Source organism: Ursus maritimus, unplaced genomic scaffold, assembly GCF_017311325.1.
Source record: "Ursus maritimus isolate PB19 unplaced genomic scaffold, ASM1731132v1 scaffold_7, whole genome shotgun sequence".
Taxonomy (NCBI): domain Eukaryota; kingdom Metazoa; phylum Chordata; class Mammalia; order Carnivora; family Ursidae; genus Ursus; species Ursus maritimus.
Window position 1 is genome coordinate 55,969,319 of NW_024426885.1, and position 24,786 is coordinate 55,994,104.

Consider the following 24,786-nt stretch of genomic DNA (forward strand, 5'->3'; position numbering starts at 1 on the left):
ACCCCAACTAGGTCCTTAGCATTCCATACCTACCTATTTTACCCTTTAGATGTTAATCTCACTCATAACTGCTTGATTGTCTTTAGACTGTAAGTTCCTTGAGGAGAGTACTGTGCCTTGTGCACCACTATATCCCTAATGATTAACACAGTGACAGGCACATAGTAGACTTCAGTCATTATCTGGTGAATAAATTACTGGTACACAGTGCTTGCACACCCTTTCAATGAACTGTATATAGAAGGTAAATGCTACACCTAACCAATCAAGTCACCAGTTTTTACAGCCCTTTAATGGAGAAGGGATTTCTTATTTTCTACTATGTATCCTATGAAAGGAATGATCTGAAAACAAATACACCACATTTTGCAAAATGCAAGTAATCTTAAGTAAGACTAATTTGACTGTTATGTTTTAGAAGAACCTGTAGATTACATTGACAAAATTCTTAACACGTAGTGAAAAGAGACAATAAAAGGAGTTTTTTTTATTCAAAGGTATAACTGGATAAGTAGATTTGTTTACAACCATTCTTGTGAAATACTTTTTAAAAAAATATGACCAACTTCTTTGCAAAGAGCAGACACATACCTCAACTATGATGACCTAATTTTTGGTGGATAATGTACATGATTACGCAGAAATAGGCAAGCTCACACTGGTAGATTAACTATCAAATACTCAGTCAAAACTCCGTTTGTGGCCCCCGCTTCTTGATCGATTTCTATTCCCACTTCGTCTTCTACCATCCTGTCGACTGCCTGACCGACTTCCCTGTCGACTCTGTCTACCTGACCGGCCACCAGATCGACCACCTGACCGGCCCAACCGGCCGGACCGGCCACTTGACCAGCCACTCCTCTGCCTGGAGTTAGAAGATGTGTTTCCATCATAATATTCTTCAATTTCAGGTAACTTGGCTGGCAATGAAAGTATCCAGTCTGAATCATGCCACTCTGCCTGTTGGGGGAATTTAGACGATTAATATAAATGCAAAACGGAAACCATAAGCAAGCATATGAGTACAGGAGATTCTTTTTTAACACCCATCCTCTATTAGCTAAAGGCCATCTATCCATTTAAATTCAAAGTATTGAAACAAAACTGAAAACCAGAAAACAAAAACATATTCAAAGCTCATTAACTAAAGTTCCTAAATTTTAGTCTTAGGAGAAACTCTCAGGCTCATTTTGAAGCTCATAATTTCATACTCAGTTTATACAGAGCACACTCAGTTTATACAGAGCACACTGGGGTGCCTGGGTGGCTCAGTTGGTTGAGCAACTGACTCTTGATTTCAGCTCATGTCGTCATCTCAGAATTATGAGATGAAGCCCTGCATCAGGCTCCGCGCTCCGTGGGAAGTCTGCTTGAAATTCTCTCTAGGGGCGCCTGGGTGGCACAGCGGTTAAGCTTCTGCCTTCGGCTCAGGGCATGATCCCGGCGTTATGGGATCGAGCCCCACGTCAGGCTCCTCCGCTATGAGCCTGCTTCTTCCTCTCCCACTCCCCCTGCTTGTGTTCCCTCTCTCGCTGGCTGTCTCTATCTCTGTCAAATAAATAAATAAAATCTTAAAAAAAAAAAAAAAAAAGAAATTCTCTCACTCTCTTCCTTTGCTCTTCCCCCTCACTCTCACACGCTCTCTCTCAAATAAATAATTTTAAAAAAATTAAAATTAAAAAAATAAAAGACAGCACTGATTTCTTGGCATGAAACAAGTAGGCCATTAATAAGCAGTGCACTGCTTTCAGTGGGTATATTGACAGAAGCAAGAAGTGAGAGCTAATGATGGAGACTAAAAATCTGTCAACACAGCTGAAGACGAAAATACGTAGCCACTGGAAATAATTTGGTGTTGGAGTAAACAGCTTAAGATTATGCAAATCAGCAGTTCATAACAGCATCACTATGTTATATCCTGCTACATTAACTATTATTCATTGTGATCATGAGTTGCCAAGGAAAGTGAATATTAAAATACCCTGTTGAGGGGCGCCTGGGTGGCTCAGTTGGTTAAGCTACCAACTCTTGATTTCGGCTCAGGTCATGGTCTCAGAGTCGTGAGATCGAGCCCCGAGCTGGGCTCCGCACTCGACGGGAGTCTGCTTGAGGATTCTCTCTCCCTCGTCCTCTGCCCCTCCCCCTGCTCGCACGCTCTCTCTAATACATAAATAAATCTTAAAAAAAAAAAAAAGTGTCCCTAATAGTTAGGCATATGGAAATATTTATTGTTGAAATGATAGAATACCTACAATTTGTTTCAAAAGAATGCATACAACTCTTAAACCCCTTCATCTATTGCACCCAACCTGCCACCCACCTCCCTCTGGCAACTACTAGTTTGCCTCTGTATTTAAAAATCTATTCTGTCTTTTTTTCTTTGTTCATTTGTTTTGTTTCTTAAATTCCATGTATGAGTGAAGTCATATGATATTTGTTTTCTTTGTCTTAATCCTATTTTGTGTAAAATAAAAAATTATAAAAATTTATTTAAGTACACTGGGTATAATACGGAAGTGTTGAATCACTGTGTTGTACACCTGAAACTAATGTAACACTGTATGTTAACTATACTGGAATTTTAAAGGTTATTTAAGCATTAAATAAGCTACTGTTGCCACTTTCTCCTAGTATAATATGGAAGAAAAAGAGAGGAAGCTGAGTTTGAAAAAAAAAAAAAAGAATACATGCAGGAGAAGGAGAGTGGGAAAATGGGTGGAAGTGACATGAAACCATGAAACAAACTGGCCATGAGCTGATCATTTTTGAAGCTGGGTGATGGGTACATGAATATTCATTATGCAATTCTATTTTTTATATTTGAAATTATTTATAATAAACATGTTTTAAATTATGACATAGACATATTACATTAAGGAATGTGAATTGATTTATGCATCACATTGATACTGTCACTTTTTAAAAATTCCTATTTTTTAGAGAAACATACTCAATTATTTAACAGATAAAATTTAAAAAATACCTGTAACCTTTCTGACTCAGTTGTGGGAACATCAAAGCAAACACCCTAAAAGCAAAATGAAAACATTTTTATTCAAATGCATATAAGTTGATTTTTTACCAATACACCAAAACTTGCTGGTAATTTTATAGTAGCTAAAAAAAAAAAAAAAAAAAAAAAAAAAAAAAAAAGCTAGGATGTGCCCCATGAATGTTCATAAGATTAAAACAGCTAACATATACTAATGCATGACATAGAGTGGCTGCTTATTTTATTTTCTAAACCCGAAAAGTAAACACAATATCTAACAGGAATCTACTACTACCACTAAGAATCTAGAGTATTCTCTAGAACAGTTCTTGTAGACACTGTAATGTTTAATGTATAAATTCCTTGAAAAATTTAGTGCCGAAAAGTTTCTATCCTGAAGAGCTGCAGTGTTTGTCAAATAATAAGAATGATATAACCCAAGATGTTTCTTCTTTGGTCCTGGTTGCCAATAAATTAAAAGTTAATTTAATTCTCAAGTACGGCAATTAGTTTGGCCTAAGGATCTTGTTATGTTTTTCCCTCCCCTCCACATTTTTTCTGAATGCATATATTTGTCTCATATTTGCCACAAAAGTTTTTTGATGGTAATAGTAAGCTTTGAGAGAAAGGATTTTTTCTAATAAACAATGAAGATAACAAATTCTAGGCTAGAACAAACCTATGTAGTAAAGTTAGATGAATAAATATAACGTCTTTTTTCAAACCATTAAAGAAACAGTCACTAAGATTAGAGATGGTTTTAACTTTGCTATTTCAAAAATGTATTCAAGACTAATTTACTTAATTACCCTCATTAACAACCAATAACAAGACATTTAGAAGCCAATATTGAGTATTCTCTAAATAATAAAGCTGTTTAGCCATTGAAATCAAAAGTTACTTAGTCATAAAATAATACACCACACACAACCACACAAAATATATATCCAAGAGCAGAAACTTAGATAACATGGTTATTACACGAACTACACAGGATGACTTACAGCTTTCTAGAGGAACAGGTTATTTCTATAACTCCCCAAATTTACAACTGGAAACAAACTATCACGCAGAGAAATCTGTATTATTCATCCCATTAGATTTCAAAAAAAGAAAGAAAGAACAAAATCTGCTAGTCTTTAGAGACATTTACAGTAGTTGATTGAAAAGCCTTTTACTTGGCTAGAAAAACCTACCATATTTCCTTTTAGGAGGCACATTCTGGTAATTTGGGACACAGCATTACTACTCAGTTTTCTGTTAAGTTCTTTCCATGCACAGCTGATATCCTGTATTTCTTCTGGGCTTTCCAGAGTCATGGTGACAAACCCCTTAAGAAATAAAAGTCACATTATCTCTGGAAAAACAGTAGCAGCAGCAGGACAATGAAGTTCTAACTCTGCAGCCATGACTTCACTGTATATTTCTCACAAGTCATCAGTATAACATGAACGCTAAAATAGTAACTTTTTTTTAAATGAAGATTTTATTTATTTATTTGTCAGAGACAGAGAGAGTATGTGAGAGAGCACAAGCAGGGGGAGCAGTAGGCAGAGGGAGAAGCAGGGTCCCCACTGAGCAAGGAGCCCAATGTGGGGCTTGATCCCAGGACCCCAGGATCATGACCTGAGCCGAAGGCAGACACTTTAACCAACTAAGTCACCCAGGCATCCCCAAAATAACTTCTTTAAAACTATATTAATAGAAGACTAATGTTTACAGATCACTGAATCATTTTTCTTTGTATTTCTGTAAAGACTACATATTTAATTCTAACCGTCATGCTTGAACAGATAATTAAACTAGAGCATCAGAGAAAAGATAAAGTAGTGAAGAATTGAGGACATGCTGAAAGAGTCAAAGTTAGCCTGAAGTGGAAAAACAAGAAGACATAAATCTCTTCACACTTTTGAAGGACTGTTACATATTCAAAAATTACTTTTCCTGTAAAACTTCACTGGACAGCAAAAAGATCAACATGAAGAAGATACAGGAAGGGATTCATCTAATAATTTTGTTTAAGTTAGCTCTACCACCCAACATGGGGCTTGAATTCACAACCCAAGATTAAGAGTCAGTCGCATGCTTTACTGACTGAGCCAGCCAGGAGCCCCTCATCTAACAACTATCTACTGAGTGTCTTCTATGCATGTGCCAGAGACTATAGTAAGTGCTACAGATTCAGCAATAAATAGTCCTTTCTCTCACGCAGGTTACATTCTAGTGTTGGGGGTGGGGACAAGGTGGGGTAGACAGTAAACAAATAAGCAAATATGTAAAATGCCAGATAGTAATAAGCATCTTAAAGAAAAATAAAGCAAGGCAAGGGAATAGAGAGTAAAGGAAAAGGGAAGCTATTTTAGATAGTGATCGGGAAAGACTATATGGTGATATTTGAAGAGAGACGTAAATAAAGGGGAGGAGGAAGCCATGTGGTAAAAAGAATGAACATCTGAAGCAGTGCGAGTGCAAAGGCCCTGTGCAGAGTAGGTTTATGTTCGAGTAACAAGTCAGTCAGGGTAGCCGAGACAAGCAAGGACAGAGTGATGAGATGTCAAAGAAGTACTAAGGGGAACACCCTGTAGGACATTTGTGGTAAAGACTTGGATTTTGGTTTAACTATAAAAGAAATTTCAAACCCACTAATACAGTTTCTAATATACTTAAGAAGTTAGATGACCCATTTGTCAAAGAGGGATTCCTTTATTAGATAAGGGCTGGGAATAAATGATCTCTTAGGTACTTCTTAGCTCTAAAGGCTATCTTAATATGTTCCTAAAGGGTATGGCTTAAGTATTTTCTCAAGAAGTATTTGGTGGTAGGGGCACCTGGGTGGCTCAGTCAGCTAAGCGTCTACCCTCAGCTCAGGTCATGGTTCTCAGGGTCCTGGGACTGAGCCCAGCGTCCGGCTCCCTGATCAGTGGGGTGTCTGCTTCTCCCTCTGCCTCTCCCCCTGGCTGTGCTTTCTCTCTTGCTCACTCTTTCAAATAAATAAATAAAATCTTAAAAAAAAAAAAAAAAAAAAGAAGCATTTGGTAGGTTATTAGGGAAAGGGTATTTGCTCACCGCTAAAGCATTACCCCACAAATTACTAATTAGAGAGTAAAAAATACCTTTACAATGGGAACATAAGGCAGTTTCCATTGTAAACACGTGATCAGACTAAGCATCATTAGTACTAGAATAATCCGACATTATATGTCTCCTGATGTGATATAGTATGAAATATATAATATCACCCATAGGGTACTTTAGCCAAAACTGTTTAACCTGAATATAAAATCAAGCTTTGACTTTACTTCCAGTTTACAGCAAAGGCTGAATAAAGGCAAAAGTTAAATGATGTACGAAGAAAATAAAACCAGAAAAATGCAGGTAAGATTCTAGACTCTGATCTAGACAACTAATCTACACTCTTCAAAAAATTAATAAAATTAATAAAAATGATGGGAAAACAGTTCCAGATTTAGAGAAACATAACACCAAATGTAACATACGAACTTGAATTGGATCCTGATGCTTTTTATGTTTTTTGGATTTTGTTTATTCTAGAGAGAGAGAAAGAGCACATGCACAAGTGCATGCATGGGGGCAGCGGCAGAAGGAGAGAGGCAGACTCCATGCTGAGTGCATAGTTCAACATGGGGCTCAATCTCACAACCCTGAGGATCCAGATGTTTTCTAAAGATACACAGTGTGAGGGGAGCCTGGGTGGCCCAGTCTGTTAAGCATCTGCCTTCGGCTCAGGTCATAATGTCAGGGTCCTGGGACTGAGCCCCACATTGGGCTCCCTGCTCAGTGAGGAGTCTGCTTCTCCTTCTCCCTCTTCCCCAGTTCATGCTCTCTCTCTCACATAAATAAAATCTTTAAAAAAATTAAAATAAAATAAATGAAAAATAAAGCTACACTGTAGAGGGGGGAGGCATCTGGGTGGCTTAGTCGGTTAAGGCACCTGACTCTAGGTTTCAGCTCAGGCCCTGGTCTCAGGGTCGTGGGATGGAGCCCTGCATCAGGCTCTGCTCTGGGTGTGGAGCCTGCCTGGGATTCTCCCTCTCCCTCTCCCCCAATGCTGGAGCTCTCTTTCTCTCAAAAAAAAAAAAAAAAAAAAAGAAAAAAGATAGACAGTGGGGTGGGGCGGGGTCGGGGGGGGGAGAGTTGGGACACGTGAAGTCATCCCCAGTAAACTGACATTTGACTAAACCATTAACACTTGCCAGATAGAAAACATGAGACACCCCAGATGTACTCATTTATACGATACCAAATCGTCACATGCAAGTTTACCTGCCCTGACCTTCTTGTTCTTCTCTTCCCCCAACTCTCCCTCTTTCTCTCAATCTCTCTGTCCCCACCCAGGCATCGGAGAGCTTTCTTCTGAGAAGTCCTGTCATCCACGGACTCTGCTCACTTATACCCTGATGACTGATAAATCTTTGAACTACTTGCAACCAATGGGTCTGGAGTGGTTTGTTTTGACATCTGATACTGTCCCAGCAGGGCGGTAGGTCAGATGGCGTCACACTACACACACACACCCCACCCTCACACACATAGCCCCTTCACATACACAGGCAATCCTTACTTTGCATGGCACTGTGTTACATGCACAGAATCTATGCTTTGATTTGCATGGTTCCATGGCAACTGATAAAATAAAGAACAGGGTCTGCTGTGTAAGTTTCAGTTAACAGTACTGTGCAAAGTCTCCTGTTTTACTCTCCAGATAGATGGATTATCTACAGTTCAATTTTTATCTTTTCTCAACCATACATGGTTTTCTCACAGATTTCTACCTTATCAGAGGTGATCAAAGATCGCGGTTCAAAACTTGATGCACCAGAGATGTGGGCTAATGCTGCAGCCAATGCATCCACCGCCCCTTTCTCTTCTATCAATCTTTGAGCTGATGGTCGGAAAAAATCAACAGCAGCATAAGAAACGGAAGCCAGAGACCTATGGTTTAAAAATAGTAAATTTTCTTGGTCAAGACAAAGGTAAAAAATCAAAGGTAAGAGAATGAATGGGAAAAGAAAGAGCAACGTTTTCGTATTTTAACATAACTAAAAGTCTGCTGGTAAAATTGGTGATTAAGTTTTCTGATATTTGAACTAGGAGAGCTTAAAGATGAATAGCCTAATACAAAAGAAAAACTTATTCAGCAAGGTCAGAAAGCATACCTGATGGCATCCATGCTTTTAGACTTAACTAAATCCATTGTAGAAGGAACACCTACACGTTTAAAAGTAATTCCCTGAAAATGAAAGAATTACATTAAAGAAAAATGGAAGGCTTTACACTTAATTCCTAAATTCATATAGTTTGTTGAATTTCCATTTCTTGGACTTAAGAGTTCCAAGCCCCAGTAGATCAAAAGACCTGCTTTTTCTAATAAATCATCAATTACAAATTCTAGGAAGAGAAAAGAAAATTTAATTGCCCTTAGTTACAGTCATGAAGTTTCACTTGCAAAATAAAGCTGATTCCAAAAAAGGAAAAAAGATGCTGATCACCTCTATCAACTTTTTTTTATTACCCTCTCATTTTACAAAGTAGATGAAATAGTGTTTAAAAACACACATCATGAAAATAGGAAAAATGTAAAATACCACACAAAAAAATACAGGCCACAAAAAATGTATACAATTTCTTACAGAAACTGGCCATTGTACCATTACTCAATATAATCTTAGCAAATACACCAAGACTGTGGCACAGTCACCCCTTTACAATGCTGGACTATGAGATACTGAAATCACAATGCACCTCTGATTTTAGAATCAAGGGAGAAACTCAAGGGAAAAATGAGAAAGTCAGCTCTTCTGTCTTCACAATAAAAGCTGTATCAAAACAAAGTCTTGCAGCTCATATAAATTTAGCTCTCGACATGCTTCACATCCAAATGTAGCTTAAACTGAGAAAAGTTATAAGCATCTATTTGTGAGAACAAATATAAAAAGAGCTCTTTTCTAAGGCACCATTTAGATAATAAGCCTGAAATAATTTAACTCTACTTACTGCTTTTTGTTCCACATATCTTAGTTGACCTCTTTCTCTGGGTTGATAAAAACAGATGCAAATCCCTGTCCGGCCAGCTCTACCTGTGCGTCCAGAACGATGAATATAGGACTCAACATCCTGAAAATAAAAAAGGCAATGCTTTTTTTAAAAAATCTGGTCAAAAAAACCCCAAAAAACTGGCAAGTTACACAGTCATTCCAAAATCAAATAATAATGCTAAAAACACCAAACTACTACTACCAATAACATTTTTATTTCAATCCTGCTGCTCTTTCAACATCCCAAAGAACTTTTATGCTGAATTTCTGGATAAAAGGAGTAGGATTTAAAATCTTTTTATCCACCTCATCCTAGGGCTCTTCTTATGACAACTTTTTATAATCCCTTTGCATGATTCCATGCTTCAAATCCAAATAAAGAAGTTAATCATTTGCTAAGAAATCAGATTCTGACCAATTTAACACTGCGTTAAAAAAAAAAAAAAAAGGCTAACAGCAAGAACAGATACTGTATTTTTCACATCCCAAGCAATATCTTATACATAAAATGGCAATTTACACAGCTGTTCTTATATTCCCTAAATAAAATCTCATTTCTTACCTGGGGAGGAGAACTTTGAATCACCAGGTCAACCTCAGGAATGTCCAAACCACGGGCAGCCACATTGGTTGCCACCAAAACTTTAAAACTACCTTCTCTGAAGCCTTTCAGTGTAATTTCTCTTTGTGATTGTGCAATGTCGCCATGTAAACACTGGGCATTCTATTTGAAGAAAGGGAAAAATTAAGTGTACAACTCACACGTGCAGTCGATAGCACCCTAACAGCATGTAGTCTGTGCTCTTTTCTTCGTTGTTTTTTAATCTTCTTCTTCTTTTTAAGTAATCTCTACACCCAACGTGGAGCTCAAACTCATGACCTCAAGATCAAGAGTCAGATGCTCCACTGACTGAGCCAGCCAAGTGCCCCAATGTTCTTATTTTCTGATAATTATAGTAATGCATGCTTATTGTTCAAAAAGACCAAACAATACAGAAAATATTTAACAAAGGAGCGCCTGGGTGGCTCAGTCGGTTAAGGATCTGCCTTCGGCTCAGGTCATGATCTCAGGGTCCTGGGATCAAGCCCCATGTCAGACTCCCTGCTCAGCAGGGACTCTGCTTCTCTGTCTCCCTCTGCTGCTCCCCCTGCTTGTGCACGCGTGTGCTCTCTCTCTCAAATAAATAAAATCTTAAAAAAAAAAAAAATTAACACAAAATATAAAAGCTTCTCTTAATACCAGCCTCCTAATAATTCACTAACAGTTTGGTGAATATTCCTCCAGATACTTTTTTTAAAAACACACATACAGGAGCACCAGAGTGGCTCAGTGGGTTAAGCCTTGGCTCAGGTCATGATCTCAGGGTCCTGGGATTGAGCCCCACGTCGGGCTCCCTGCTTAGCGGGGAGTCTGCTTCTCTCCCTCCCTCTGCCCCTTCCCCTGCTCATGCTCTCTATTTTTCTCTCTTTCAAATAAATAAATAAATAAATAAATCTTAAAAAAAAAAAACCCACACATACACACAACCCACATGTAACAACATACACTATAATTTTATGTATTTACCTATAAAATGAGATTATACTACATAATCACTGTTTTGAAACCTGTTTTACAAATTATCTTAGCCATTTTCCACATTTATAGATATAACTCTACTTCGTTTTTTAAAACTGTATATGATTTCATCATATGACGTAGTACCATTTATTTTAACAATATCCTATTGATGACCATCTGGGTCACATCCAAGTTTTCACCTTTAGAAACAATACTACAATGAAGAACGTTGTACTTTTATCTCTGGACCCCTCGGTATATGTGTATTTCAGTAGGACGCATATCTAGAAGGTGAATTTCTAGGTCAAAAATTATGAACATTTAACATTTTAATAGCTATTGCAAAATTGTTGCAAAAAGAGGTTCTGGGGGTGGGTGGCACCTGGCTGGCTCAGTGGGAAGAGGAAGCAACTCAATCTTGGGGTCATGAGTTCGAGCCCCACATTGAGTATAGAGATTACTTAAATAAATACATACATAAACTTAAAAAAAAAAAGGTTGTACCCATTTATTCTTCAACATTTGTGAGTCTTTATTTTATCATACCCTACCAACCCTGTGTATTATGAATCATTATAATCTCTGTAAATCTAATAGGCAAAAATGATTTCCCAATGTTGTTTTAATTTACATTTCTGTAATATTTAGTGAAGTTGAACCTATTTTTATACAATTTATATATTATCTTCTATTTGTACTGAAAATAATTTTTCTATTACAAACGAATTTTAAGGGTGCCTGGGTGGCTCAGTCAGTTAGGTGTCTGACTCTTAGTTTTGGCTCAGGTCATGATCTCATGGGTCACGGGGAGCCTGCATGAGGAGTCTCTCCCTCTGCCCCTCACCCCATTCGTACTCAGGCTTGCTCTCTCTAAAATACATCTTTAAAAAAAAAAAAAGGAAAGAAATGGACCATTTTAAACCATGGGAGGCAGAATCCAAAAATAGTTTGTAGTAAACTGAATAGCAAATGGTAAGGAAGAAAAGTCAAGAGTGATGTGTAGATTTCTGGCTTAGTTTATGAGTAGATGTACCATTTAACAATAGGGAATGTTGGAGACAGAGTGGGCACAGGAAAATAGAAAAGAATAAATTCAATTTTAGGGACCCTAATAACGGGTTGGGGTGTCTGTGGCCAAAAGGATAAACACAGGTCTAGATTCTGGAGACAGAGCTAACCTGGAAAAAGATTTAGACATTATCAGCATATGTATAGGAGCCATAGGAGTGATTAGTTATACACATCTGTATACCTATATTTCTTTCTTTTTTTTTTTTTAAAGATTTTATTTATTTATCTGACGGAGAGAGAGACAGCCAGCGAGACAGGGAACACAAGCAGGGGGGGTGGGAGAGGAAGAAGCAGGCTCCTAGCAGAGGAGCCTGATGTGGGGCTCGATCCCAGAACGCCGGGATCACGCCCTGAGCCAAAGGCAGACGCTTAACGACTGCGCCACCCAGGCGCCCCTATATTTCTTTATTTCTATACTTACTTGTCTGCTTGCTTTAAGAAAAGGATTGTGCTAAATGCTTTAAATAAATGACTTCACATAAACCTTAAAAGTAGAAAAAATTTATTTTTAATATCACTTTTAATCTTATTTATTTATTTATTTAGAGAGCATGTGAGCAGAGTGGGGAGGGACAGAGAGAGAGAGCACGAGAATCCCAAACAGGGATTCTGTGGAGCCTGACATGGGGCTTGATCCTACCACCAAGATCATGACCTGAGTTGAAATCAAGAGTCAGACGCTTAACTGACTGAGCCACCCAGGTGCCCCATTAATATCACTTTTTAAAAGGAAACGTGGGCAAAAAAACATGAACTGACTTATTCGAGGTTACACAGCCAGTAAGTAATACAAGTGGGATTTAAACCCTAATCTGACTCCAAAGTCTGTGATATTAATCACTAGGCTCAGGAAGAATATATCAAGTGAGAAGAAACAAGTACAGACATTAGATCCGTGAGAAATGCCAATATTTAAAGGATGAACAAGAATACAAAAAGACCCCAACAAAACTGAGAAAGGTTACAACCCAAGGTAAGAGAAATGTTCCAGAAAGGAAACATTACTGCCTTACTGTTTTTTTTTAAGTCACAAACAAACATACTTTAAAATATTGGACAGTTTTTCATTGTGAAGTTTTCAAATTCACTTTAAAAAATTTTTTAATTTAAATTCAATTAATTAACAAATAATGTATTATTAGTTTCAGAGGTAGAGGTCAGTGATTCATCAGTCTTATACAACACCCAGTGCTCATTACATCACGTGCCCTCCCCAATGTCCATCACCCAATTACCCCATCCCCCTGACCCCTCAAATTCACTTTTAAAAAATTTGATTTAACACTGATTTTTTATTTGATAATTAGTCCTAAGAAGGGACGTAATACATTTATAATACTAGTGATGGTTTCCAGGTCTCCAGCTTATGAGTAAATTATTTTCCAAAAGTTTGTGTGCGTGCATGCATGCATGGGTGTGTGTATGTATCTGTGTGACTGTTTAGAATTAATAAAGCATTGTTCTGGTAAAACCTGACCTTAAGAAAAAAAATTAAAATTTAAAAATAAAAAAAAGGAACTAACCACTAAAGTTCCCCCATTAGGCCCTAAAATCCCATATCGCCTATAATGATATGCTACTACTACTTTTTACCTAAAGAGTAAACCAGCAGAGGAGAAACTGAATTGCTCTCAACCATAGAAGCTGGTTAGCATCCAGTAAGAAGGGAATCCTCACCCTGCCTCTGTAGCAAGGCAACTCCTCCCTATGAGATAAAACAATAGCTTCTGCAACACTTTTGCCGAGTGTTCTAAAGCAATAACAGGAAAGGTAAATCAACTACCCTCAATCACTTTCACTACTTAGCAACCATCGTCCATGTATACTGTATATAAAGCTGAAACTATACAGTTAGTTAAAATGATACTGGGGAAGATGTTGACAGCATAGTCTTTGAATCTCCAGTTCCCATATAAAAACAGAGCAATTAGGATAACAAACCTAAAAATCCAAAGACATCTATGACAAAGGTAAGAGACAAGTATTTTCATGATTTCCAAACATGAGCAGGTAGGGACAAGACCTGTATACATAGGGTGGGGGGAGATGTGCTGGTCCTAAGACCAGATACTCCCCAGAAAGCATAACGGACCAATTTGAAGATAGCAGCTGAATCCAGGAGAGTTTTTGTACACTGAAGGGCGATTGTGAGGATCCAGAGGTAAGGTGTGAAAGAGGATGGAGCAGCCTGGACCCTTTATGAACTTTCAAAATTTACAAGTCAATGCTCCTTTGCCAGGACAAAGGCCCACAGTAAGGAGAAAGGGTTGGACCTAGGATCCAAACTGAGGAGGCCAGGGAATCACAGAAGCAAAGGAAGAGAAGATCCAGACAAAAATGAGGGAAAAGACAGCCAGAGCTCAAAAGTGGAAGATCCTTTTTCCCTTTTAACAGCTTTATTGAGATATAATTTACACACCAAAAATAACAGAAGAAACAGCTCTAGAGCTGTGAAGCTTGAAAACTATTCTGACTCATGCCTCCCCATTTAAAGTTCATAAAGATTAATTTCCCCCAAGGGGTGCCTGGCTGGCTCAGTCAATAGAACATGTGACTCTCGATCATAGTGTGAGTTTGAGCCCCACGTTGGGCGTAGAGATTACCTAAAAACAAAATCTTTTTTTTCTTAAAGATTTTATTTATTTATTTGACAAAGAGAGACAGGAGAGCACAAGCAGGGGGAGTGGCAGACGGAGAGGGAGAAGCAGGCCCCCTGCTGAGCAGGGAGCCCGATGTGGGTCTCAATTCTGGATCCTGGGATAGTGACCTGAGGGGAAGGCTGACCTGAGGGGAAGGCAGTCGCTTAACCGACTAAGCCACCCAGGCGCCCCCAAAATCTTTAAAAAACATTAATTTCACCTAAAAATGAGCAACAGTAAGGATCACAGTTCCTAACACCAAAAACAAACAAACAAATAATCCAATTAAAAAATGGGCAGAAGACATGAACAGACATTCCTCTAAAGACGACTTATAGAGATGGTCAACAGACACATGAAAAGATGCTTAATATCACTTACCACCAGGGAAATGCAAATCAAAACTACAATGAAATATCACCTTACACTGTCAGAATATCTAAAATCAAAAACACAAGCAACAGCAGGTGTTGGCAAGGATGTAGAGAAAAAGGAACCCTCATGTACTGTTGGTAGGAATGCAAACTGGCAGAGCCATTGTAGAAAACAGTATGGAGGTTCCTTGAAAAGTTAAAAATAGAGGCTACCTAAACTACCCTAAGATCCAGTAATTGCACTACTGGATATTTACCCTCAAAATACAAAACACTGTATCAAAGGGATACGTGCATCCCTGTGTTTATTACAACACTATTTACAACAGCTAAACTATGGAAGGAGCCCAAGTATCCATTGACAGATGAATGGATAAAGGAAATATGGTATGCACATACAATGGAATATTATTCAGCTATAAAAAAAGAATGAAATCTTGCCATTTGCAATGCGGATGGAGCTAGAGAGTATGACGCTAAGTGAAATGAGTCAGAGAAGGACAAATACCGTACGATTTTACCCCATGTGGAATTTAAGAAAACAAATGAACGAAGAAAAAAGAACAAAAAAGGGAGAAAGATAAACCAAGAAACAGACTCTTAACTACAGAGAACAAACAGATGATTACCAGAGGGGAGGAGAGTTGGGGGAGGGGTGAAATAGGTGACGGCGATTAAAGATGCTCATCATCATGAGGCCTAAGTAATGTACAGAATTGGTGACTCACTATACTGTACACCTGGAAATAATATAACACTGTATGTTAACTATACTGGAATTAAGATTAAAAACTTAATAAAAGAAAGACCACAGCTGAATCCCACAAAAAGTAATTAGAAGAGGGAAAAAAGACTAAGCGGAATATCCCTACAAATCATAAAGGAACTCTAGAAAGGCATGCCCACAAAACAAATGGAAAGTATAGCATTGTATTTCTGAATAAGCTAAGAGAAATTTTTAAATGATATATGAAAGAACAAGAAAAATCAAAATGAGAAAAACAAAAAAATGAGGTAAAATGACTCAACAAAGAAGTAGAAATAAAGATAAAGAGTCTTCACAAATGAAGACTTTACGGGAAGGAATACAAGACTGAGCAAACGTAAGAGTTAATGCCTTAAAAACAGGAAATCTTGAAAAACTGAAATAAAGAGATGAAAAGGATTTGAGATAGTGACAAAGAAGAGAGGAAAAAAAAGAAACCAACATACATAGAGTCCCTAAAGAAAAAAAAAAGCAATCAGACAAACCAAACACCAAAAAATTGAAAATCAAGAAAATTTTGCATTTGAAGCTACAGTGTACCCACAAAAAGGGACCAAGAACAATACAAAATACATTCTAATAAAACTACAGATTTAAAGATTTATTTATTTTAGAGAGAGAGAAAGAGTACCTGTGTGAGTGTGGGGAAGGGCAGAGGGAGAGAATCTTCAAGCAGACTCCCCGCTGAGTGCACAGCCTGATGTGGGGCTCAATCTCACAACCCATAAGATCATAATAACCTGAGCCAAAACCAAGAGTTGGACACTTAACCTGAGCCACCCAGGGGCCCCTGATTTTTAAAGAAAAATTTAAAACGTCTTTTGCCTGAAGGCAAAATCTTGTAAGGAAAAAAAATCAGACTGGAATCAGACTTTTTACAGAATGCTTTACCCCAAAAACAATGGCAAAATACATTCAAAACCCTGAAGGAAAGAAAATATGAACCAAGAATTTTAATATCCAGCCACATGATTTTCAGGTATAAACTTACAAACATGCTATTATCAACAGGCAATATTATTTCCCTAAGCCCTTCTTCAGGAATCTACTAGATAACAAGTCACAGACAACAAAAATGATTGGACACTGACATAAGAACTGATAGCATTACTATCAATGGGTGTTAATATCACAAAAAGAGAAAGAAATATGCATTATATACTCCTATGACATAGTTTTGCCCTAATTAAACAAACAAACCTGAATTTTCAGAAAATACAGAAGACAGTGGAACAAGTTAAATTATTCCTCAAGGAAGCAATACTCGAGCTTACAGAAACTTGATTCCTTATTAAAGAACAAAAAAGCTACTAGAAAAAAACAGATGAGAAAGGAATCCATATATTAAAGAGATTTAATGAAATCACACAATTTATGGATCTTATTTGGATCCAGAGTCAAGAGAAAAACTATAAAAGAAAAAACAATGCAATCACGAGGCAATTGACAATCTGAATACTAATTGACATCTGAAGATATTAATTATTGTTAATTTTTAAATGTGGTAACAGTATTGAGTTTAAAAAAAATTCTTTTCTTTTAGAGACACATACCCAAATATTTATGGATATAATAACATGTTATCTAGGGTTTGCATCAAAATAACTCAGGAGCAGGAAGTGAGTGGGCATGTGGATGAAATCAGGTAATTTTTGCAGCTGGAGAATGAATACGCAGGGGGTTCATTACACTGTCAACTTTTGTACATTTAAAATTTTCCACTATAAAAAGTTAAAAGAAAAAAGACATATGGACTTAGTATTCTGATCCATTCATTCAATAAATATTTGATTCATTTTATAACACAACTTGAAGATATTACCCCCACTTACCCATAGAGACTCATTTTGTTTCAACCTTTATATTTTCAAAATCACATGCAGTCTTAAAAAGCCTAGACATCTATCTTGACTTAAAAGATCATGACAGGCTAGCTATAACTTCCTTCTGAATTAGACACAATTCTAAAAATAACAATCTTGGAGTGCCTAGGTAGCTTGGTTAAGTGTCTGACTCTTGACTTCGGCTCAGGTCATGATCTCAGGGTTGTGAGATCAAGTGCCCCGCTGGGCTCCACACCGGGTATGGGGCCTGCTTGGGATTCTCTCTCTCCCTCTTCCTCTCTCCTTCCCTCTGCCCTGCCCCCCTTCTCTTAAAAAGAAAAAAAAAAAAGATTATCAAACCTAGTTCACAAAGGACAGTATTTTTGTTCAATGAGCATCCCTATAATATCAATTAGAGAAAGCATGAGAAAATTCTTACCTGTTTTATGTGTGGGTTCATGGCCATTTCAGTTACATTCTTTTTGGTCTCACAGAAAATAATAGCCCTCCCTTCAGATCCACTGTAGACTTGAAGGACGTCTCCAATAACTGCTGGCCTCTGAGACCAATGGCACTGGATAGCCAAATGCTTTGAGGAAAGAAAATACCAAGTATCTGTTTCATTAAAATTAGTGAAAAAGACTTCTTTTGTATATATTTTTTCTATCTGTTCAAGAATTGGCCTTTCTGGCATACAATGAGACAATTCTCCCCAACCCCACTTAAAAACAGTATACAAATGGCCATCAATAGGTGAAAGGATAAATAAACTATAGTATATTTATGCAATGTAATACTACTCAATAATTAAAGGGAACTAAAAAAACTAAAAGAATCAACTACCGATACATGCAACAATATGGATTAATCTCAAAACATATGCTAGGTAAATGAGGCCTAACAGAAAGAGAATACACACAGGATTCTATTTATATCAAGTTCTAGAATAGGGAAAACTAATCTATGGTAGAAAAATTTAGAACAAAGGCCTGGATGGCTCAGTCGGTTAAGCGGCCGACTCTTGATCTCAGCTCAGGTCTCAATCTCAGGGTTGTGAGTTTAAGCCACACACTTTTAAGTAGGCTCCACGCCCACTTAAAAAAAAAAAGAAAAAAGAAAAAAAATCAGAACAGTGGCTATCCCTGGATGGGGCACTTGACTGAACAGGGCCATGAGGGAAATTTCTGGGATGATGGTAATATTTCTATATTTGGGTAGGGGTTTGGGTGATACACATTATGAATTTGTCAAAACTAAACAAATATACTTAAAATTCTGGGTTTTTTGTATGTAAATCTTATCTTTTAAAAACTAATTATATGAACCTCAAAAATATACTAACCAAAAGAAGCCCAACACAAAGAAAGTCACATATTGTATGATTATATTTATATGAAGTATCCAAAATAGGTAAGTCCCTAGGGACAGAAAGCAGATTGGTGATGCCAGAGGCTAGGAAAAAGGGAGAATGGGGAGGAACAAACTGCTTCATTGTTATGGGGTTTCCTTTTAGTGTGATTAAGTGTTTTGAAGTAGAAAGAAGCCATGATTGCACAACATCATGCATGTCCAGACACTGAATTGTACATGTCATACAGTTTATTTTAATTATGTGAATTTTGCCTCGAAAATTTTGTAAATATTGAGCTCTAGTTAATAATATGCATGCTAAAATGCTTATGAGGACCTGTGCTCATTTCTGCAATACGAAAGGAATAAAAAAACAAGACGGATATAAGGATAGATAGATATATGATAAAACAAATATAGTGAAATATTAATGGCAGGATCTAGCTGGCGGCTATATGAGCTATATGAGTGTTCACTGAAAAACTCTTTTGACTTGGGGCACCTGGGTGGCTCAGTCAGTTAAGCATCCGCATTCGGCACAGGTCATGATCCCAGGGTCCTGGGATTGAGTCCTGCATCGGGATCCCTGCTTTTCCCTCTGCCTGCTGCTTCCCCTGCTTAGGCGCTCTCTCTCTCTCCGACAAATAACAAAATAAAATCTTTAAAAATAAAGAAATAAATAAAATTTAAAAAATAAAATATTTAAAACAATAATGTTGGGAAGGTGGATGAGGAGATGGGGTAACTGGGTGATGGGCTTTAAAAAGAGCTCTTGATGTAATGAGCACTGGGTGTTATATGCAACTGATGAATCTTTAAATTCTATCCCTGAAATTAATAATACAGTATATGTTAACTAAATTGATTTTTTTTTTTAAATCAGAGAGACAGCGTGAGCACAAGCAGGGGGACCAACAGGCAGAGGGAGAAGCAGGCTCCCCGCCCCCGCTGAGCAAGGAGCCTGATATGGACTCGATTCCAGGACCCTGGGATCATGACCTGAGCCGAAGGCAGCCGCTCAACAGGCTGAGCCACCCAGGTATCCCCTAAATTGATTTTAAATAATTTTTAAAATAATAATAAATAAAATGTAATAACGTTGGAGGAAAACTGATGTTGTATATTCTAAATCTGTGCATTTTAACAAATATCTCAAAAAACTGCTTTTAAAATGTAATACATACTAATTACAGAGCACCTGGAAAACAGAAAAGAACAAAGAAGAAAACAAAGAATCATTTGTATCACCTATAACAAAGTCTTGCTTCTTCCCCATTCTAAAAAAAAAACCCAAAAAACAAAAAACAAGATTCTAAATCTGATCAAGCCTCACAATCCAACCACCAATTCACAGGAAAATGAAGGTAGAGGAATATGTTAACTGACACCACAGGGCTGCAAATCAGCAAAATTGAGACTGGGAAATCATCGTTTGAAAAATGATTACTTCCTTTTAACAAAAAATTAGAAGAAAAAAGACAGAGGAACCTGTAGATTATAAAAGATTAAAGAGAAATATAAACCAATGGCAATTTATTTATTTTTTTTAGTAGGTGGGGCTTGAAGTCACAACCCTGAGATCAAGACCTGAGCTGAAATTAAGAGTTGGACGCTTAAACTGACTGAGCCACCCAAGCACCCCAAACCAGTGGCAATTTAAAGATCTTACTTGGATCCAGACTGAAACTATTAAAAAAAAAAAAAAAAGATAACTAGGATAATGTGGACACTAAAGTAAAGAACCACTGGGTGTTTCCAGCTGTGATCATAACTGGTTTTTGTTTTATTTTTTAAAGAATACTTATCCTTTAAAAAATATATACAACTACATGAAAATGAAATGATGACTAGATTGCTTCAAAGGTAGGAATGAAGAAGGTATGGGGGTTTAGAAAAGTTCATCATTAAAGCCTGATGATGGGTACATCAGGTCCCTTATGATATTCAATTTCCGCATATATTCGAATCCTTAATAAATTTTTCACTCATACATTTTACTCTTATAGAATTTCCAGCCATTATAAAATACAAAAGAAAGCTTCCTTTTACTACCCGATACTATAAGTCCTCTTTTCCAGAAGTAATTATTACGAGTAGTTTGATGCTTATCTTTCCAACCTATCTTTATACATTTACATAAATATCTAAAGAATCCATTTAGCATTGTCTATTTTTTGGAAAATAAAGTCTAATTCTAGGGGTCCCTGGGTGGCTCAGTCAGTTAAGTGTCTGTCCTTCGGCTCAGGTCATGATTTCTAGAAATATATATGGTATAATTCTATATGTATCATTTTGTAATTTAGTTTTTGCCAAATTCATTCTCTTTTTTAAGATTTTATTTATTTATTTCAAAGAGAGAGAGTGTGTGCACAAGCAGGGGGAGCGGCAGAGGGAGAGGGAGAAGCAGGCTCCCCACTGAGCAGGGAGCCCGATGTGGGACTCTATCCCAGGATCCTGGGATCATGACCTGAGCCGAAGGCAGACGCTTAACTGACTGAGCTGCCCAGGCGCCCCCAAATTCATTCTTTTTAACCATTCCATTGTACTTATACATTAGACTACTGCTTATTTAGACTATTTATTTATAAACACATACACATATATGTAAATCTATTAAATGGAAAGTGACATATATGGTACCTGTCATAAATGCAAATATTACTTAATTCCATTCCATTCCCTTTTCCCTTTTCTTTCCTTTACTTTTTTTTTTAAGTAAGTTCTACATCCAACACGGGACTCAAATTCATGACCCTGAGATCAAGTCACACACTCTGACTGAGCTAGCCAGGCACCTCCCCCCTAATTTTTTTAAAAAATATATTATTAGTTTGAATTTTCATGAAGTAAAAATTATCCACCTTTCCCTTTATGGTATCTTCTTCTGACTTTATGTTTAGAAAAGCTTTCCCTTTCCTGAAATCAAATAACTGCTCATCTACACCTGCTTTAAATGATTTTATGGCTCACTTTTTAAAATTTTTTTGAGGGGGTGCCTGGGTGGCAAAGTCGGTTAAGTGTGTCTGACTCTTGGTTTCAGCTTGGGTCAAGATCTTGGGAGTCAGGGGATCGAGCCCCACATTGGGCTCGGTACTCAGCACAGAGTCCGCTTGTGACTCTCTCCCTCTGCCCCTCCCCTCACCCCATGTGCGCACGTTTGGGCACACACTCTCTCAAATAAATCTTTAAAAAAAAAAATAAATTCTTTTGAGAATTTTTTTGGTAAAGGGTATGAGATGGAGATCTAACTTTTTCACCTAAGCTTTAACACATTACCAGCACTATTCTCTTCAAATTGATATAAACTGCCCCCTTTGTCCCTTTCTATATACTTTTTTTTTTAAGATTTTATTTATTTATTTGACAGAGACAGCCAGCGAGAGAGGGAACACAAGTAGGGGGAGTGGGAGAGGGAGAAGCAGGCTCACAGCGGAGAAGCCTGATGTGGGGCTTGATCCCAGAACACTGGGATCACGCCCTGAGCCGAAGGCAGGCGCTTAACCGCTGTGCCACCCAGGTGCCCCCCCTTTCTATATACTTTAAGTCTCTCTCTACAGCTGCTTGTATATCACTTGTTAGGACTTGTCTGTTAACATACTTTTCTTCTCTTATTTATTCTATTCTACTCCTCATTCTCAGACCATAGAAATACACAGGTATCTTATTGACTAAAGGCAAAAAAGAAAGATTTGGGGCGCCTGGGTGGCTCAGTCAGTTAACCATCTGCCTTCAGCCCAGATAATGATCCCAGGGTCCTGGAATGAAGTCCCACAGCAGGCTCCTTGCTCAGCAGGGAGCCTGCTTCTCCCTCTGCCTGCCGCTCCCCCTGCTTGTGTGCACGCACTCTTTCCCTCTCTCTCTCTCTCTGATAAATAAACTCTTAAAAAAAAAAAAAAGAAAAAGAAAAAGAAAAAGAAAGATTTGGCCTGAACTGGTACCCAAAACTTAAGTTTAGCTTCAACAAATTTCAAATACCAACTAAGAGCTACAATCTACCATGCCAGAAAGCTACTTACTTCCACAGTAGTTGCAGCCTTTTGAGTCATTTTTCCAACAAGGTCGACCTGTTCATATCTAGATTTCATGTATTTTTTTGCAACTTTGTATACCCACTGTGGGCAAGTTGCAGAAAAAAGTAAAGTCTGAGGATTGTCTTCAGAATCTTAAATAAACAAAAAGAAATCAAATGCTTTCTTAATAACCATGATGTAGTTAGCTCTTGAAAATCCCCCCAAACTTCAAAGAAATCATAAAAAATTCAAAATCTGGGGTACATTTTGAACATACAAACTTCACTACAATTATTTACACTTTCAACTTTCAAAACTGGGGGAAAATACGAAGAAAAATGAGCCCAGAAAAAAAGGTGAGAATTTAAGAAGAGACAATGAGCAAAGAAATCAGTAAAATGAGTTAGTAAATCTAAGTATAGACTATAAAAAATAATACATGAAAGAAAGCCTAGGAAGCTAACAGTTAAAGGACACCATTGTACTTTCTTGTTCAGGAAGAAAACAGGTACCAAACAACTTTAGTTTTGTTAGAATGCTGGAGACAATGTAATAATAATTATGAAATTAAAAATTCGTAAGCTTTTAAATACAAGAATAATTGCTAATGTGTTTATTTGGAATTAGGATATACCAGTTTTGTAGGATTCATGGATAATATCTTCAACTTGTTCAGCGAAACCTAAATCTAACATTTGATCCACTTCATCAAGCACAACATGGCGCAGTTTAGAAAGATCTAATCGGCCGCTCTGCAAATGGTCTTTGATACGACCAGGAGTCCCAACCAAGATGTCAATACCATTTCGAATATGATTAACTGTGAGAGAAAAGAAACATCAGTAATGCATAAAAGTCAAATATACACTTTCGCATTATTTCTTCAGATTTAAGTAGTAAATAGAACTTTGCACTACTTTCATACATATTTACTCACTTTGGCTTTGATAGGATGTTCCACCATAAAAACATGCCACACTGAGTTTCCTAGTGATATCTTTGAAGTCTTTGGCTACTTGGTTTGCCAGTTCCCTTGTAGGAGCCAAAACAAGAACCTAAGCAAGAGGTTTAAAAAAATAAAGACGCTTTTCTAAAGACATCTAAATTCAAACTGAGAAGACTTTTAAGGTACATTTAAAACTAGGAATCTCAACATTAAAGTCATAGTATTTAAAGACAGAGCATACACACACACAAATTAATTAAAAAATAAAGACAGCACAAATGACAATAAGAACAATAGCTTGTATTTATAATACCCTCCCCTCTTCAGGTCTGTCTTCAAAACTCACTTTCTCAATGAAGTTCTTGCTTCACCCCTGCCTTACCTGTTTCTCCTTTGCACTTCTGTCATATAAAATATTTATGTTTTAGCGATTTGTTTATTGTCTGTCTCACCCACTAAAATATTAGCTCCATGGAGGCAGGGATTTATATTAATTTAAATCACCATATTCCTCACACTTCAAACAGTGCCTGGCACAGAACTAGTGCTTTACGGAAATTACATAATTCAATCCACAAAAACCCTATGAGGTGGCATTATTAACCTAATTTTACAGATGAGGAACCTGAGTCTTAGAGTTTTGCCCAAGGTCAAACAGCCAGAAGTGGTGGAGCTGGAATCTTCAATAATGTCCTTCTAGCAAAAAAAGCTTTTTAAGGCGGTGTTGGAACCCTGTCGTATTTCTATTACTTGCAGTCTTACCTAATTTCACCTAAGAAACAAAACTCTCTAAAAATGGTTTTTCCTGTTGGTCAACCTGATCCAAGACCATTATGACTTAATTATATTCATAAATGTGAACTTACTTTCATAATGCAGTACCATTTAGGGGTCTCAAAGAACAAATTGCTTTCAGTCACATTATCTGTTCAAATTATGATACTGATTTTATTTTCTTCATTTTTATTAATCTTAAAGTGAAAACAGGTTCTATAAACATCAAATTTTAGGCTAAAATTTCGCTAGGTCCTCTCTGTTCTCTATTACAATTAAGACAGATCTCCAGTACCCCAATAACATAGGGACTAGCAAAATCATTTCCATAATCTCTTAAGAAGTCAACCAGTGAAATAAATATTATTAACTGAATGACTAAATAATGAATACCTCTTTAGCAAATTCATCGTTTAAAAGCAAA

At 37.2% G+C, this 24,786-nt stretch overlaps 1 protein-coding gene across 3 annotated transcripts in view; it reads right to left on the reverse strand.

Moving 5' to 3' along the window:
• Nucleotides 1-459: 459 nt before the first annotated feature.
• Nucleotides 460-24,786, reverse strand: part of DDX50 (DExD-box helicase 50) — a 31,914-nt gene continuing 7,587 nt past the window's right edge. For all 3 annotated transcript variants that reach the window (XM_008695961.2, XM_040624425.1, XM_008695962.2), the window contains 11 exons: nucleotides 23,580-23,697; nucleotides 23,277-23,462; nucleotides 22,649-22,794; nucleotides 17,722-17,871; nucleotides 9,611-9,772; nucleotides 9,008-9,127; nucleotides 8,170-8,243; nucleotides 7,786-7,945; nucleotides 4,189-4,323; nucleotides 2,984-3,028; nucleotides 460-960 (listed from right to left, as the gene is read on the reverse strand). In XM_008695961.2, the coding sequence (XP_008694183.1) occupies nucleotides 682-960; nucleotides 2,984-3,028; nucleotides 4,189-4,323; nucleotides 7,786-7,945; nucleotides 8,170-8,243; nucleotides 9,008-9,127; nucleotides 9,611-9,772; nucleotides 17,722-17,871; nucleotides 22,649-22,794; nucleotides 23,277-23,462; nucleotides 23,580-23,697 (1,575 nt within the window). In that variant the 3' untranslated portion in view covers nucleotides 460-681. The remainder of the gene's footprint in view (nucleotides 961-2,983; nucleotides 3,029-4,188; nucleotides 4,324-7,785; nucleotides 7,946-8,169; nucleotides 8,244-9,007; nucleotides 9,128-9,610; nucleotides 9,773-17,721; nucleotides 17,872-22,648; nucleotides 22,795-23,276; nucleotides 23,463-23,579; nucleotides 23,698-24,786) is intronic.